The sequence below is a fragment of the Pygoscelis adeliae genome, unplaced genomic scaffold, assembly GCF_000699105.1.
Source record: "Pygoscelis adeliae isolate BGI_AS28 unplaced genomic scaffold, ASM69910v1 Scaffold25, whole genome shotgun sequence".
NCBI classification, from domain to species: Eukaryota; Metazoa; Chordata; class Aves; order Sphenisciformes; family Spheniscidae; genus Pygoscelis; species Pygoscelis adeliae.
Genome location: NW_008824808.1, coordinates 409,096 through 425,624, shown reverse-complemented (window position 1 = coordinate 425,624; position 16,529 = coordinate 409,096). Strand labels below are relative to the sequence as shown.

The 16,529-nt window shown below is 46.5% G+C and overlaps 2 protein-coding genes across 2 annotated transcripts in view; both read right to left on the bottom strand.

Moving 5' to 3' along the window:
• Nucleotides 1–11,374, bottom strand: part of FAM198A (family with sequence similarity 198, member A) — a 27,591-nt gene extending 16,217 nt beyond the window's left edge. Inside the window, exon 1 of the mRNA XM_009324202.1 lies at nucleotides 11,303–11,374. Within this exon, the coding sequence (XP_009322477.1) occupies nucleotides 11,303–11,374 (72 nt within the window). The remainder of the gene's footprint in view (nucleotides 1–11,302) is intronic.
• A 1,951-nt stretch (nucleotides 11,375–13,325) lies between these two features.
• Nucleotides 13,326–16,529, bottom strand: part of RPL14 (ribosomal protein L14) — a 5,185-nt gene continuing 1,981 nt past the window's right edge. Inside the window, exons 3-7 of the mRNA XM_009324201.1 lie at nucleotides 16,171–16,314; nucleotides 15,436–15,530; nucleotides 14,611–14,710; nucleotides 14,170–14,223; nucleotides 13,326–13,595 (exon numbers count right to left, since the gene is read on the bottom strand). Coding sequence (XP_009322476.1) covers nucleotides 13,437–13,595; nucleotides 14,170–14,223; nucleotides 14,611–14,710; nucleotides 15,436–15,530; nucleotides 16,171–16,314 — 552 coding nt within the window. The 3' untranslated portion in view covers nucleotides 13,326–13,436. The remainder of the gene's footprint in view (nucleotides 13,596–14,169; nucleotides 14,224–14,610; nucleotides 14,711–15,435; nucleotides 15,531–16,170; nucleotides 16,315–16,529) is intronic.

Genomic DNA, 16,529 nt, shown 5'->3' with positions numbered 1-16,529 from the left:
GGAGCAGGTCCGTGCCTTGCTTGCCTTGCCATGCCTCGGCCCTCTGAAGGGTCCCGCTCGACTTGCCCCCACGATGGAGACAGCCGGGACATGGCCTCGCACCTCGTCCCACAGGGTTGGTGTCCCTGAGCAGACCCAGCGTCGCTTCCCGCCACCAGCTTGGCAAGGAAACCCCTAAATCCTACCATGTCTCGCAGCACCGGCCAACGCGCTCCTCCTCGCGTGCTTCACTGCCCGTGGGCAACGCGGTATGTGGTCACCTCCTGAGCTGGGCACCGGTCGCCTGCAGCGCTTCCATACAATATCAGGAACCCTCACAAAATACAAAAAAAACAGCAATACTAAAAAAAAATTTCCTCCAGCAACTAATCAGCCCGCCTCCTCTCCCCGAGCCGTTAGCAACGGCCGGGGGCTGTCACCCAGGGGTGCCCCTCCAGGCTCTCCACAATCCCTGCTGCCCAACTCTGCATTGCCGGGGGCTGCTGGGTCTCTGCCACAACATGCCAGCGGGTGCCTCCAGTCCCCCCCTGGGCTGGAGGACACCCTTCAAACTTTAGCTGCGAGTTTTCAAACTCTGCCTCATCCCAGACCCACCTCCCTGTGGGGAGGGGAGCAGAGAGGCTGGGAAGGGGGGAACAGGCATTTGAAGAGTCTCTTTTTCACAATAAAAGCCCTTCTTGCTGGTTTTTTTCTTTTTTTTTAATACCAAGGGCTGATTTGAGCCAGGAGGCATAGGTAAAGGAGGCTGAAGACACACGTGCTCCTCCCAAGCCTGTCTGCTCCTGGTGACCCCGGTGCCAGACAAGCAGAGGGACAGGCAGAGCCCCAGGGACCACATCAGCCCCGGAGCCGGGAAAGCGAACCACAGGTCTGCTCACGGGTGCCCAAGAAAATGCCCTTTGCAGGTTTTTATTAACATCGCTTTGCCTTTCAGTAACAGCCCAGCAAAGAGCTGGGCCACAGCAGGGCCTGGAGTGGCTGCAGCCCTGGGAGAAGATTTCTTGTCCACTTAAAAGGTATTAATGCGCTAAAACCATTTTTAGGGTGTTCAGGTGCCCGCTTTTCCAAGGCACCCGGGGCACGCAGTGCCCACAGGCAGCCAAGAGAGGGGTGACCCTGGGGGGCCGGGTGAAGGACACCCTCACACCCACCAGCACCGCATGACAGGTCGGTGGTCCCCGCAGCCCCCAGCCAATACAGCTCCCCCCCAGCGCCCGGGTGTAAGGTGCATCCTAAATGCCACTTCCTCAGACCTCTGGGAGAAGAGGGGCTGGAGGCATCGCTTTGGAAAGCAACGCATTTCACCAGCCCTCTGTGGCCAAGCAGGGCATACGGGCAGCTGCCAGGCTGCAAAGCATTTTTTTTCCTTCACATAACTTTTCCCTTCCAGCCCTGGGCTATGGCCAAGCAAAACCCATCAGTCCCCCACCATGGCAGGCGATGCAGTCACCTGCCCCACCCTGTGCCAGCTCCAGCCGCTGTCAGCCCAGCCTGGGGACGGGAGGAAACCCTCCATCTCAGGTGTGGGGGGTTTAGAGCTCTCTAACCTGTGCAACTACCTCAGCCGGGAAACTGTAAATCAGATGGGGTTGATCAGCATTATTCTTTACTCATATTTACACTTTTAAAAGTCCAACAAAGGCACAGTACAAACTATTGTGAGGGACACTGAAGACATGATGGTCTAAAAAGAGGAGAATGAGGCTTAGGGAAAGTTGGTCAAGTGACTTGGCCAAGGTAGCATGAGAGGGCAGTGGCAGAGCCCGGGAGGAGGCTCCTGCATCCCCAAGCCCTGCTCTAGCTCACTGACGCTGCACAGTCCCACAATGACATTTCATAGGGCCGTGCAAACCATTGGCTGTAAGCAACGATGGCAACACAATGCTCTGCTCAGCACGGGCTTCTGCTAGTCCCAGCGCCCCAGTTCCTTCACACCCCCTTGATTCATCGAGTGTGTTTTATTTTTAATATGGTACGTCTCCCGACACCTTTCGTTGCTACTTAAAACTATAGCTATGAAAAGAAGTGTGTTGAAAGTTACACACAAAAGCAGTGAGTCTGATTTTAGCTTCAGCACACCCCGCTCCATGCCACCCTTGGGCATGAGGAAGGGGTATGGAAACCAAGCCTTGAGTCCCCCCATTGCTGCCACCGAGCTCACTGACCCCCCCAGCTGTCCTGGGCACTGCAGCGCTGGACATGTTAAAACATTTTCCTTGAGGCCAGTCCCCTGGGGCAGCTAATAACCTAATATTACTAATGAATACCATTAGTTAGGTTATTGCTAATTACCTAATATTACTAATGAATACCATTAGTAATATTAGGTAATTAGCAATAACCTAGCACTGGCCTCGGCGCAGACACGGACCGAGCCTGTGGCTGTTGGGCAGGCGGCAGCCGAGTGCCAGAGGAGGGATCTGCAGGGCTCCCAAGGCTGAACCCTGCGCATCACGACTCGTTGGTGGCACCTCATTTCGGAAGCTTTTGCTTTCATCTCCCTTTCTTAATTTTGAAATTATTCAATTTATATGCAATTTTCTGTCAAAATGATTCCTATCGGGCATTGCGAACCTTGAGTGACAGGCCAAGCGCGCTGGCTGGTCTCTCTGGATTGCCTCTCCATACAAATAACCGTTTAAAATGCACGCCTGACATTTGAGGAATTTGCCATCAGAAAGAGGCGTGGATGGCTGCAGTGGGAGGCAGACTTAAGGGATCAGCAGCCAAACCAGTATGATAAATCTACCGAGCGTCGAAACAAACGCTTCAATCTTGGCATTTTGAAATTTCAATTTTATTTCCCCCCTCCTTCCCCTGGAGAAGTTTTTTAATGATGTTCGTGTGCAAAAATCAGATTAAAAAGGCAGCAAGACCTGAGAACCAAGTTATGAACCCATTTCCTGAGGAGGCCCAGGAGGTCCCCCCAAATCCACAGGGCTATGCCTACATTGTACCTGAGCTGGGTAGTCCTGAGCCCGTCGGCACAGCCCCGGCCCCCGTCGGTAGCATCCCTGCTACTTCATTCTGGAAAATCAGTGATCAGCTGAATAGTGGAAACTGCTTTTCTTCTCTCTTTTTTCTTTTCTATCCCGTGACCACCTCTGCTCATGTTCTCACAGCCATGCTTACAGCGCGAAACAGAGCTCGCTGGCTCGCTCACACGCAGATTTCCCTGAGGTTTCCCTGGTCCTTCAATCAGACCGATGCCATCTCTGCAGGACGAGGGACGGTCCCCGCTCCAAGAAACTCCCACGCAGTGTAGGCAGCAAAGGGAGACAGAGGAGAGCAGGGAGGTGGGACTGCATGCAGCTTACAGGCAAAACACAAGCCTCCAAAACAGTCACCTCTCATACAAGGGTCTCAGGCCAGATTACCTACGATTTCCGATATCAAAGATCTCCCACGCCTGCTCCATCTCACCTTGCACCTAGGCAAGAGGAAAAGCTGTTTTGCCCTGCTGCAAGGCACGGGACAGCAGCAAGGAGCGCTCCCCTGAGGCTCACACTAGACCGTACAGATAATTTCTCAATTTGCTAGTATCACCGGGCAGATTCAGCTTAGCCAGGAGCAAGTACTTTGAAGTAGGAGAGCTGAGACCTTTCCCTGAGGGAAAAGCAGTAGTGGGGCAGAGCCCAAGGAAACAGATGGTAGAGCAAAGAAGGCCCTGGGCGCTGGTGTACCCACAGCAGCACAGGGACCTCTGTGCTCCCTGAAATGCCACCACTACAGACATTAGCAAAAGCTTCTGGTATAACCCTGCCTCCATTTCATATACTGACTCGCCTTTCCCCTTGCTTGTCCTCATAAAGAAATACCTGTTGCAGAAGGCTGGAAATAGGCTGATGGATTATTTTTTTTTCCCAGAAGTAACTTTTTCTTTCCCTTTCTGTCCCAGTGGACGTGCATTCATTTCTCCCTTGGGAGCTAAAGACAAGCAGCGGAGAGGGGACAGATTTCAAGAGCTGACAAGGAACAGAAAGCTGTTCTGCCTCTAAGAAAGTCAGGTTGAAGGGTTTTTTCCTCCCTTTTAGAAAAGTGTGAGGCTCTAATGGGTTTGAGGGACTATGAATATGACTTTCCACATACGCCAAGATAATTATAAGCTTGAATGGATTTCTGAGACCCAAACCCAATCCAGATAAATCACTGCCTATCAACCACTGATTACAAATGAGCCGCTCAGAAAGCCTTCAAATTTCTCTTCCCCTCTGCCCCCATTCTCTCTTATATCTGTTGGTAATGGGCCGTGATGCTTACTAAGGAATAGGCTATAAAGGAGACCCTGATACTTCAGCCTTCCTTTGCAGCAGCCGTGAAAAAGATGGGAAATTAAGTCTATAGGGATCACGCCGAATGGGGAGAGAGCTGGGCTCCTGCTCAGCACTGTGGGTCTGGGTCTGACACTGGGACCCAGAAGATGCTGAGAAGCAGATGAGCTGCCAAATTGAGTTTTGCATCTGGTTTCGGAGCATGACACGTACCCATGCCCCACTTCCCCGGCCACTGTCCCTAAAGGGGACAAGCCCCGAGTCCCTAATGTAGAGAAAACACCGGACATGGATGATTTCTTTCAATGTGTTGTGTGTGGGAACAGACTCTTGTGTCTCAGGTTTTCCTCATTGTTCACATGGAAATAAGCCCACCCAGGTCACTTATGGAACGCACTGAATTTTCATAAATACACTGAAGAAGCTGCACACCCCCAATCCAATAATTAGAGTAAATTAATGCTGCCAGGATGCTTTTGTCACCGTTTGTCTGACTCAAGACAAAAGGCAGGGGGTCACATCCTGAAGGGAGAGAAATCCTTTATAACCAGTGTTTAAGATGCCAGAGAAAACAGTAACATCTGCAGAGGAACCACACATTCCCAGAGCGCACAGGCTTTATGCCTCCCACAAATACCTATTGTATCCTCCTTGCTATCATGACTCAAACGCAAGTGTATGGAGGAAGGGATAAAATGTTATTAAGCCCTTCAGAGGTGATTACTCATCCCTCCGGCTTACATTTTAGATAAACGCTAGAAGCTCTGGATCGCTTGTCAGACCGCAGCATTGTTTTTGCAGGACGTGAACTGTGATGATTCAAATGAGTTAGGGTTTTCTTTTCATTTTTTAATTTCTCAGGGCTATTTTTAAAGCTCTCCCATCTTCAGCCAGAAACAGTTCTTACCACCCATGTCCCGTGTCCCAGACATTTACTGCGTTACTAGAGAAGCAACCGTTTCCTAGCCTGCTCCCCCAAGAAAAGGCAGCTTTTGTGATTGCTCTGCATCGCCGAGGGTCTGTTGGCATCTGTCCTCCACCAGCTTTTGGAAACAACTGAACTTCAGCCCCGTGTGAAAGCGGACAGTCGCTGAGAGCCCACCCGTGTCGTGACAACCCAATCCCATGGGAAAGGGTGAACCTGCCAGGTACCAGTCCCCCTAGGTTCCCTCGCTCCCAGCAGCTGGTACAGCAACTGGAACTTCGACACTGAGTTTCTACCTGTATCTCACCCTAGACACCTCTGTCCTCTTCAGAGTCCATCCTTCCTGAGGCAGAGATCCCCCCTCTCTCATACAAGCGTTATCTTTTCTTCCTCTCTCTTTCTCCTTTCTAGATACAAACCTCAGCACTTGGATGAATCAGAAACACTATTTTCTTGGATTGTCACCATGTAAATCGAGGGATTCAGATCTCTATTATTTACTATCCCACTAATCCTGCACCATCTGCAAACTTTACTAGCAAACAAATATGTGCGTGTCTCTGTGTATCCTTAACTTGGTCATTGTTTAAAAATACTGGGTGTTTGATGAGGAACAATTCCACCCCACAGCATAAAAAAGCTTTAGCACTGATGTCTCATTTTGAGATCTCTTGTTGAGACAGTTTCTCATCTAATATGTAAAGCAGTCCCTCTAAATTATACCATTTTCAACATCAAAATGGCATATGGTGCTGCACACGTTGCCTTGGAGACACCCAAATGTGCCCTGCCAGCACAGATGCCGCGGTCTCCTCAGGAAGGTAAAAAGTTTGTCTGACCGTGAAGCCACATTAGCTGGTGATCGTTACACTCTTCGCTCCTCGCTCCTTCTTGACGAAGACTTCATTTCGCCATCCACCTGTGCTACCACATTCATAGAAGTTGGCTAGGAAAAGCCACAGACAAGTCTGGGAAAACTCCACTGGAAATTGTGCATAGCATCACAAAAAAAAAAGTCCTGAACAGTTGCAAAATTACTGCTCAAATTATTGGGGCTTAGAGGGGCTAAAAATTAGCCTTGGTGGTTCAGAGAGCTGCTCGGCTCATTCCCTTGGCCTCTTGAGCGGGAGTTGTCCAAGCTCATCTTACTCGGGAGGTGCTTTGGGAGAGGCAAGGAGCCGCGGTGGGGCTTTGCAGGGGACAGCCCAGCTCCTCCCCACCTGCTCTCGCACCTCGCAGGCACCTGTGAACACAGGTTTTCCTGCACCATCCACAGCTCCGCGCGTGGCTTAAAACTGCAGTTGGACGACTTTTAGGAAGCCTGAAAGGAGCACGGATGGTGCCAGGCAGGAGCACAGCGTGGCACTGCCTGCGATGCACGTTAGCACACGACTGGTGCGGTTTGCATGGGTGCCGCATGCCCTGGCTCTCCGCAGAGCATGACTGTCGCTCTCCGAGACCTTTCCAGAGGCAGAAAACTCACTTCCTACCTCTCTGCATGCGAACAGGCCAGATGCTGGGGGCAGAGCCTGCCCTCCCAGTTTCACTGTGGATGCACCAGTGTCCCAAGCCCGGGGGTCATCAAGCTAAAATATGACTTCATTTCCCTTGGAGCATCTCGGCAAACCTCCAGCTCTAACCTGCGGGATTGGACAGAAACAAGGAAAAAATGAACACAAGCTGATGCACAGAACATTCCCTCCCCCCCCCCAAAAAAAGAGACAAAATGAGACAGAAGCAATCTGTTTCTTTTCCTGGAAAGAGTTATTGGCATATGCTTGAGTTGGGTCCACAAAGATGCTGTATTGGCTGTTTATATACCTTTGCATTAGGCAAAGTCCCCTGTCACCATGATGGTAGGACAGGAGAAAATGTATGCATTAACACATGGAGTAATCAGGCAGTATTTAATCTGAAAGCTTTGAATTGTGGCTGCTGAAAATAGGGCCTGACCAACATATGGGCTCATGAATCTTTCCTGACAGCCCTGCAGTTACAGAAGCAAGGAGTGGAGCCTCCTGGTTATAAATTGGTCATGAATAAATTTAGGTTGGCAATTAGAAAGTTTCTAATAATCAGAGGAATTAAGTTCTGGAAACTTTCAGACGGGAGAGAGAGTGGGCTGGGAACCTCTGTTGCACCCCAGTAGAGCAGTGGAGGAGAGGAGAGGGGGTATCTTGAAGGCTTGGAGCATTCATCCTGTCCTGTCCACGCCCCCCAAACAATAGCCCTGGAGCTGAGCTCCTCGCAGGCTTTGAGTTGAAACAAGCCCCACGTGGTCAGAAAGAAAGGTCAGATTGTCAGGGGTGACCTTGCTCCAAGCTGTAGGTCCCCTTCCAAGGACCATAAGGACACCAAACCTCCTGCCTGAGCAGTGACCCAGGGCTGCTGACAGCGCCTGTGACCCTCGGCACTCTCATCCTGTGGCGTGGCATTGGGACTTTCTTCTGCCCACAATCTCAAATTTGCTATAGGATGCTAGAAAGCATTTTGCGCCATGCAGTGTGCGAATGCTTTTAAGTCTCCCACTGGAATAATTGTCCTATGAACAATTGCCCATGTTGATGACGCTAATGGCAGCTCTGATGGTCCTTCAAATACCAAGTCATGGCACTCTGAAAGAGGACACATTGTAACCCACCTTTCCACGGACTCCTCTGTGAAAGAATATTTTGTCACCATTATCTCCAAGCTTACAGCTGGCAAGGATGTCTGCCACGCGGCATGATGGGGCTGGTTAGTAGCTCCTGTCTCAAACACTGGTTACTCCTCATAGTAGGAGCCTGGTTTAAAACACTAAATAGCAGTTTTCTACACAGCAGCAGTGAATTTCTGGAATATGTTACCACAAGACTGTGGAGGGAGGTAGTGTGAGCAGACACAAAAGATTGAACAAATTCACAGGCAGTGGTCTAAAAGAAATACTAAGCGGAATGGGCAGGGGTGTATCCTCTAGCACCCCTAATCCTGCTGTTGTAGATGCTGGGGAACTGCAAGGGGAGGGACTAAACTGTCCCTACACAGCATCTCCCATCGGCAGCGTCAGAGACCGGGGCTGGGGTTAGACGGACCACTGGTCTGACCCAGCAGAGCACTGCTTATCCTCCCAACGGGGCTGCCGGCAAAGCCTAGCGCAGTTCAGTGCCAATGAGAAAGGCTAGAGCAGCCACAACCAAGCGGTCATTCCTACGTGTCAACTGATTTATGCACACCTTTGCCTTCTGAAAAGCAACCTGAAACCATCCAGTGAGCAGGGGGGACCGGGGAGAGCAAAGGGAGCCAGAGGACCACTCCCCCATGCCATGACAGGGACCGTGCCCTGCTTCTTGTGAAGCTATGGGTTGGAGAAGCACATCAACCCCCACATCTGGCTTCCATCCCATGTGCCCTGACACCTGCCTCCCACTCAAGCAGAGGACAGGCATATCCACTGCGTGAACATCTTTCCTTCCAAGGTCACGTTCAGGTGGCTGGGGGCTGAGGAAGCCTGCTCACATCTGGGATGAGGACCTGCATGCATCGCCAACAGCAGCAGCTTGCCAGCCTCCTCCTGGATCTTGAAAAATGCTTCAAGCAACCGGAACAAAAATGATGCCACTCTCAGCTAGTCAAATTTAATTTACTTCATTATGCCATAAACTGATTTTTTTTCATTATCCACAGAGACTTCCAGGATGAGTTAAGACTCACATGTGCAATGGGAATGAGACAAGCAGTAGAAATAAGATAAACAACTGAAAAAAAAAAAAATCCCTTTAAAGTTATTCAGGGGCTCCAGGGAGGAAGAGAAGGAAGAAGGAAAAAGCCGACAAGCCTATTTCCCATCCTTTCTTTAGATCACCTTTATATAGCACCTGACTGCAATAACACAGCTAGCAATGGCCCCTCCTTTTGTTTGATGGCTTTTGTAAATACGAGGTTCAAACAGTGGCTCTAAAAAGTCTTGGCTGATGAGTTTTTGTGAAAAATATTCAGATGTTGTGCCCTCCCACTGTGTGTCCTTAGGTAAAGCTCCAGCTGATCTCAAAGCTAAAACTCTTTCATGCTATTTAAATATGAACACTATTACTTTTTCAAAGCATCTATCGTTTTCATCAAAGCAGAGCTTCCTGATGAGATCCTGCCATATAAAAATTTATCAGCAGCACAGTACCCCAAAACACCACCAGCATTCCACAAGCAGCCCAAAGCGGACGCGAGGGAAGAGCTCAGCTCTGCTGAGGGCCATGATGTCAGGGCCTCTCCTCGCAATATGCAAGGAGCGATGCTCCCGAACAGTTACAGAACAAAATATCCTGAAAAATACCCTCACATACCAGGAGACCACTAGAGAAATGTTTAAAAGTACTTCCTCTGTAATAAGAACTAGGTCAATGCATCTTATGAAGGAGGAAGTGGCTCTGTGCTGGTGGCAACGGCGTAATTTCTAGGCTGGTGATCAGCACAAATAGCCGACTGCAGGTGGAAGACTTCTCTAATTTGGATGCACAGTGGTCTGAAAGCTTTTGGGGGAGGAGGGAGAGTTTGCTACAAAGACTTACCTGGAGACCTTTCAGACTGGCTTATGAGAGCTGAAAGTGAGGCAAGGAAAAAATGACCAACTCTTCATTTATTTAAAACAATATGACACAGGGGTCAGCTGCACAAAGTGAAGGTTGGGCCAAATTCCCACTTAAGGACACTATGAACTGGAGGTTGCACAGCATCCAAGAATGGAGCCTGTTACGAGTTCAGGGAAAAAGAGAGGGTGTGGGTACATCACCAGTATCCACAGGGCCACCGCCCGTGTCAGGGCAGGGACAAGGACTGCAGTACTTCAGCACAAGTAGGGACGCAGTGCTTAAACAGGTAAATGCAGATCTTTCTGCTTCAGAGAAGGAAATCCCAGTATAAACTCAAAAGTACCTGAGTGCAACAATAGTATATGCAACTTCAAGCTCAAAACAACATTAAAAACTCTTTTCAAATTTAAAAAAAACAGAAATTATACAAAGGAAGAACCAAAAGCGGAAGACCTGACACGAGTAGAGCCCAAACCACACAGCCATCCCCGTAATTTGCTCCACTTACCACTTCTTGCTGGTAAGCTGTACTTGCTCATACACCAATAGAAATTAGCACCTTTCCATCTCAATGAAAGGCAGGCACGTGGATTCTTCAGAGACACCTTACCAACGTGGGCAGGGGGAAAGGAGAGGAACATGCAGGGCTGGAAACATTTATAAGGCACTAGAAGTGAAGTAAGACAAAATAAATAGAGGGAACCCAGCTGTAAACCGTACCAGATTTGCCACAAGTCCACGGTCAGCATCAGTGGCGCAGAAGTAGTTCAGAACAGACAGTATCATCTACTATTAACACAGAGGTAACTACAAGACCAAATGATTTGAAAATGTCATGGTGAGCAAGCAAACCTCGACTGAAGGACAGTCTGAATACTAGTATTTAAAAACCAGGAAGACCAGTAAATCCAGAGATTCCTCTTTCAGGTCTATTACATCTCAAAAAAAAAATTGAAACACATTCAGATGCCAAACACAGCAACAGACATGCTTAGACAAGAACCAAAAGCACTGAAATATAGCCTTTTTTGAAGAAGAAATATGCATCACCAGCAAATCACCCGGCCCAGAACTGCAGCTGGTTCATGGTAACAGCAGATTTTACACCTTTTAACTACTAAGATTATGCTAAGGGCTCCAATCCTACTCCTAGAATTGCTCACGTCTCCCAGACTTTGCAGCACAGAGGTTAGGACTGGGTTCGACAACTATTGGTATCGGTTTAGGAAGTACGACAATTTCCTGCCGACCTCAGGAGTAAATTGGGATAGGGTACATTTCCCCCCTCTGCCCCCAGCAAGCCCCCTACGTGTTCTGCGTGAAATAAGCTGAGAAAATAAGCACTGGGACTTCACTTTAAACTTTTTCTAGACAGCAGATCCTATTTCTTTACACTCCGCTCCACAAAGTGAGTTAAAGAAGTATATCCTTAGTCCAGCAAAGTACATCTTAGTCAACCATAAAGGCAAAATAAAGAATTGAACAAGCACGTCCATTGCTCTCAAACGTTTGTGCCACCCCCTTTGTTTGGCACTGTTCCTTGCACGGAAAGGCAGCGCGGCCGCCCGGTTCGGGTAAGCCTCAGGAACAACCTTGCGAAGAGCTAGCGTCGCCATCGTGTGGCAACCTTCAGGAACAAAACCCGGCTTCTGGCGTGCGCTGTATCCCCCTGGCTTTAAGAAAAGGACAAACCAGGACTGAAAGGAAGGCGGACTACCAACGCTACAGAGCTGCAGAAGGTTTCAGAGAGGTTTCACGAGTTGCTAAAAGGAGCACCAGGTGCCGCTCACGTGGAAGATGCTGTCAGAAAAACACAGCGCAGGTACCCAAGACCGGTATATTCTGTTAGTTTTCTTCTCCCCTTTCCTGCGAACTGGCGGGCTGCCCTCCCTCTAGGCATCTTTTGTACCCTGACAAGGCTCCTGTTCAGGAAAATGACAGCTGCTAGGCAGCTTGGCAGGTTACGGCACTTTGTATCATGGAAATATTTCAGATCCCCCAGCAGCTGCCGAGTGGTACTGGTGGGAATGAAAACACTGGATAAATTGCTGCAGTCACAGCCAAAGTTATTCTTCGGAAGCAAGTACCTTTAAAAATGAGCAAATAATGTAGAAAAAACATTTGTGAGCTCATTATGATTGAAGGCACATCTATTTTCTCTCCAGGCACTTCTATCAATTTTTCCCCAGTCTTCTATAACTGAACTTAACAGTAGTACATAAAAAACCCAAAACCCTAAGGAACAACTCTTTCACCTTAAAAGACCTCCAGGTTGATACACCTTTCAAGTTACTTTCAAGAGTTTCAGAGGTCGATTTAATCACTTTAAAATCCAATTTAAAATTAAGATCTCCAGATGCTTGAACATGGGGTTTAATCCCAATTTGCATCATTCCTGATTTTTTTTTCCATAGCTGTTATATCCCTCCGTATCAACCATGTGCTTGAACTGAATTTCCAAAGGCATATAAATAGCTCACGACAACATTGTATGGTTTTAAGTCTTTGAGCACGCAGATGCCTAATTCTGGCTGAAACAAGCCACACTAGCCATGGAACTACTTAAAAGCACACATTTGTGAAAGCACATGCTTATCAGTATATTTGACAATATATATTTGAGTATATATTTAAAGGTCTTACAACCTTCATTTTTAAAAATATATATTCTCCCTCCTCCGTTTTATATTTGACTGTAAAAATAATTTGCTTTTCCATTACCAGAGATCTCAGACTTCCACAATGTCTTCATTCAATATGAAGGCAACGTATCCCCTGCCAACAAACTACACAGGAGAAAACACAGGAAAAGATGGATGCTGACACTGAAATATGTAAACATTATTTTGTAGTGCAAAGACTAAACCGAGCACTTCGGTGTTTCAGATGGATTGAGTAATTTTTAGGTCATGCCCCCTTTTACTTGATGGTTTTGATTAAAAAGCGGGAATTATATGCTGCATAGTAATTAGGCTCAGGTCTTGACAAACTCTTAACGCTAAACATTCTGAAAAGCAAGCATGCTTAAACACGAGTCACCAACTTCCATCTTGCTAATATGGCACTACATGTTGTAACTGCGCTCACAGGACAACTGTGGTGTTAGACATCTGAAGCATGTAAGTATTCCAGGTCACTACGTAAAGAATAGCGGATGTTTTTTTAGAGAACATGGGAGTAATTTAAAGCATTTAAACAGCAATTTGTCAGTCTTTCAAACACTGACATACTTACATTCTAACCAGAACACATACTTCGGTTTATGCCTTAATTTATACAGAAAAATCGGTGTAATTGATTATTTCTCATATTCCACACTCAAGACTGCGTAAGTGATTCTGTTCATTCCCAACCATTTCAAGAGCAGACTGCTTTAAAACATCAGGATCCAACCTACTTCAAATAACTGGGTATGCAAATATTTCAACTGGCATCGGGTACGGAGTACTGAGCACAGTCTGTATGGTCAACTTCACAGAACATGACAAAAACATTTCTGCGTGTTCCTGGGAAACACTAGAACCCAACACTTGGACATTAATAAATGAGACAGACAACAATTCTTGGTCACAAGCAAAAATGAACTTATGATTACAATTTAAATCAGATGTTTAACCATTTGTTAATTTTAAAGAATCAGGACAAGGACACAAAGTCATACGTAACGAGAAGTTCATTTTATTTCTGCGCCTTCGGTGCCTTCTGCACCTTCTCTGACTTCGGCGCTTTCTCCGACTTCTCTGGCTTCTCTGACTTCTCTGGCTTCTCTGGCTTCTTGCCTTTTTTAGAAGACATCTTCTGGAGCTTCTTCATTTCATGCTTGATGATCCTGTTTCTCTGTAAAAAAGGAAAATGTTTACTATTAATCAGAACGAAAATAACAACGGCTCCAATATTATGCCTTAATTTAAATTCTAAGCTTTCAGATTCTGCCCTTTTGGTAATTACCCTTTGCTAACCAATTATATTTATATTATATAGTCAAAAGATTTACCGTGTATTACATTTAAAATGTCAAATTCCACCTAAAACTGTTCTGATCTACCAAGTGGACATCATTCTGGCTGGTAACTTGGGCACCCCAATATTTGACGTGTAATGACTTTCATTATAGACTAACTATAGAAATACTAACAGTAACCCATCAAGAATATCCGATTTCATCAGCAGGTAATTCCTTTCTCAGCTTAACTTGGAGGACTGACACACAGATCACGTGGGTTCAAGTCTGATCAACTACTGAAGAGAAAGCGGTGGCCAAAGCAGCATGAAAAATTCAAGGCATTCGCATACTTTGTGTCACTCCGTAACCCAAGCCAGCTATAAAAGTAAGGCTACTAACATCTGTATGTGACTCTGAAGTGAAAGCTACAAGCATTACCCCATAAAGAAGCAACACTCAAACACTTACCATTTTCTTTGCTTTCATAACCTTGTAGCGATCAAAGTCAGTCATTTTGGCTTTCTGTTTGAAAAGAATCAGTCATGAAGCTCTGATATATACATACACAAGTACAGTAAAACTCAGTCTTTCAAAGCATTCCACAGGTAACTCTGATCATCTCCAAATTAGGTTTAGTTGCACATCTGGAACTAGTTCACTACTTAAGGACTTTGCTAGAAAGCTATGGTGCAAGAAAAAAGGTGGTTATAGAAATGCCTGAACAAAACCACATCTACTGTTAAAATACAAGAAGGTGAAGCTGATAGGTAGCAACTTTTAAAAAAATCTATGCCTTGTCTAACTTTAATCTTAGCCTGCAATTGAAAACACATAGATTATTACATTGTGCCTAAATTTAATAAGCAGAAGCAGTACAACATGTATTACCCATTCAGTGAAAAACCGTACCTTTTCTCGGGCTTCAATCTTCTTTGCCCATCTTGTCGCTGCCCATTTTTCATTTATATTTTCCTTCTCCCAGGCAAGTCGCACACACTTCTGACGAGCACTGCAGCAGAACAGTCACAAAATTATATTCAGTGTCTTTATAAAAAAAGGTTCTCTGATGCTGGCCCATCAAATTTCATACAAGGGAAGATCACCCTTCTACATTACTTCAGACACTTACTTTAAGTCAATGCCACATACATCTCCATGGCCTAATTAACATTTCGATGTGTAAATGCTTTGCTAGGACTGACAGATGAGCAACTCCAAGAGGCATATTCACACACTGTTCCTAGCACTGCTTTAGAATCAGAAAGGCAGCAATTTTTGTTTCTAAATTACAGAAACTCATACAGTAACTAAGCTAAAGAGAACAGAATGAGTTCAGCCTCCTGCAATTCCAGTGTAGTTCTGTAGGCAGGGAACATATTTAATGTCTGAAGGTGACCTAAGCAGTAGCAAAAGCAAAGCTGCACAGTATTTACTGCAACTGCTTCCCCCCACACCATCCACCCCACAACTATCTGCAAGTTGCCTATGCCAGTGTGACATTTCCTTTGCTCCTGAACAGCGGTTATCAGCCAACATTGGTAATGAAAACTTAACTACGTATTAACTATGTATTCAACTATGATAACATGGTCTGCCAAACTTTTACTGTGCAGACATGTTAATCCATTGACTCGTATGAACTTTCTAGATTTAGCAAGCATCAGATCACACAATTCAGTCATCAAGTGACAGCCTGGTTTTTTTACGTGGGTCAAAAAAATGCCAACAATTCACCTGTGTGGGAACTTGAGAACAAAGTCAGTCAGCTGCATGCACTTGAAGGGCATAGCCTGCCTTCTGACACCACTGCAGGGGCCATCAACTAGTGCCTGAAAAAGGAAAACAAACATGGGGGTTTTGTAGCAGTTTTCCCAACATACTTGATTTAGACAGCAGCTTCCTAATAACGTACGAACAGTATCTCGATAACAATGGTCCAAAATTGAAATAAACGTTACGCAGACAAAACCCGAGATTGTTAAGTCTTGCATATACAACCCAAGCTTTACAAAAAGAATTTTAAAGGCCCATCTTTGTCTTCAGAAAAAAACCAAACTGAACTTTAAAAGAAGCACACAGAACTAAGATGATATACTTCATCCTTCCCCCCCCCCAGCTTTTTCAGGAACATTAAGCGAAAAGAGTCCCCTAGCCCAAACTTTTGCTTTGAACATACATTAACAACATTCCATTCCTAAGTTTTAGACTCCAACTGATAACACTTGTCCACTTCTACTCCTAGGAGACATAGCAGAGAGGGGAATCTGTCACTTGCCAGTGAAAAAAGCTTGCTACTGAAAGTTTCAAACACAACAACAGCTGTTACATCCCATCTTTTTGTCAATTGCTTATTTCTTTGAAAAATCTATTCACAGAAAATTTCCTTTAAAATCGACACACTCTGTCTTAGTGTACAAGCTTCTGTTAAGGCAGAAAGGAAAAAATAAAGGTACAGCACTCATAGCTTACCCTGTTTTGGTCAATAACATCCACAATGGCCACCAGCTTGCCAGCATGCGGCCCAAAGGAAATGAAGGCAACTCTGCCAATCTCGACGAAGCGTTTGAACACCTGAGAGCAGTAAGAATTGACAGGAGTTAGGCGAGAATAAACCTAAGGCCACTGCTCGATCCAAGGCTCTCACGGCCTTCAAAACAGCTTCCCAGGCCTTCCAACTGCACAAAACCCCTTCGCTTGAGCCAAGGGCCCACGGTAACGCCCTCAACTACTTTTTGCCGGCCCTGGCCCCGCGTGGAGGCCGCAGGCAGGCGGAGGAAGAGCCGCCGGGGAGCAGCAGGGAGCCCCGCGGGGCCGCGAAGAGCCAGGGG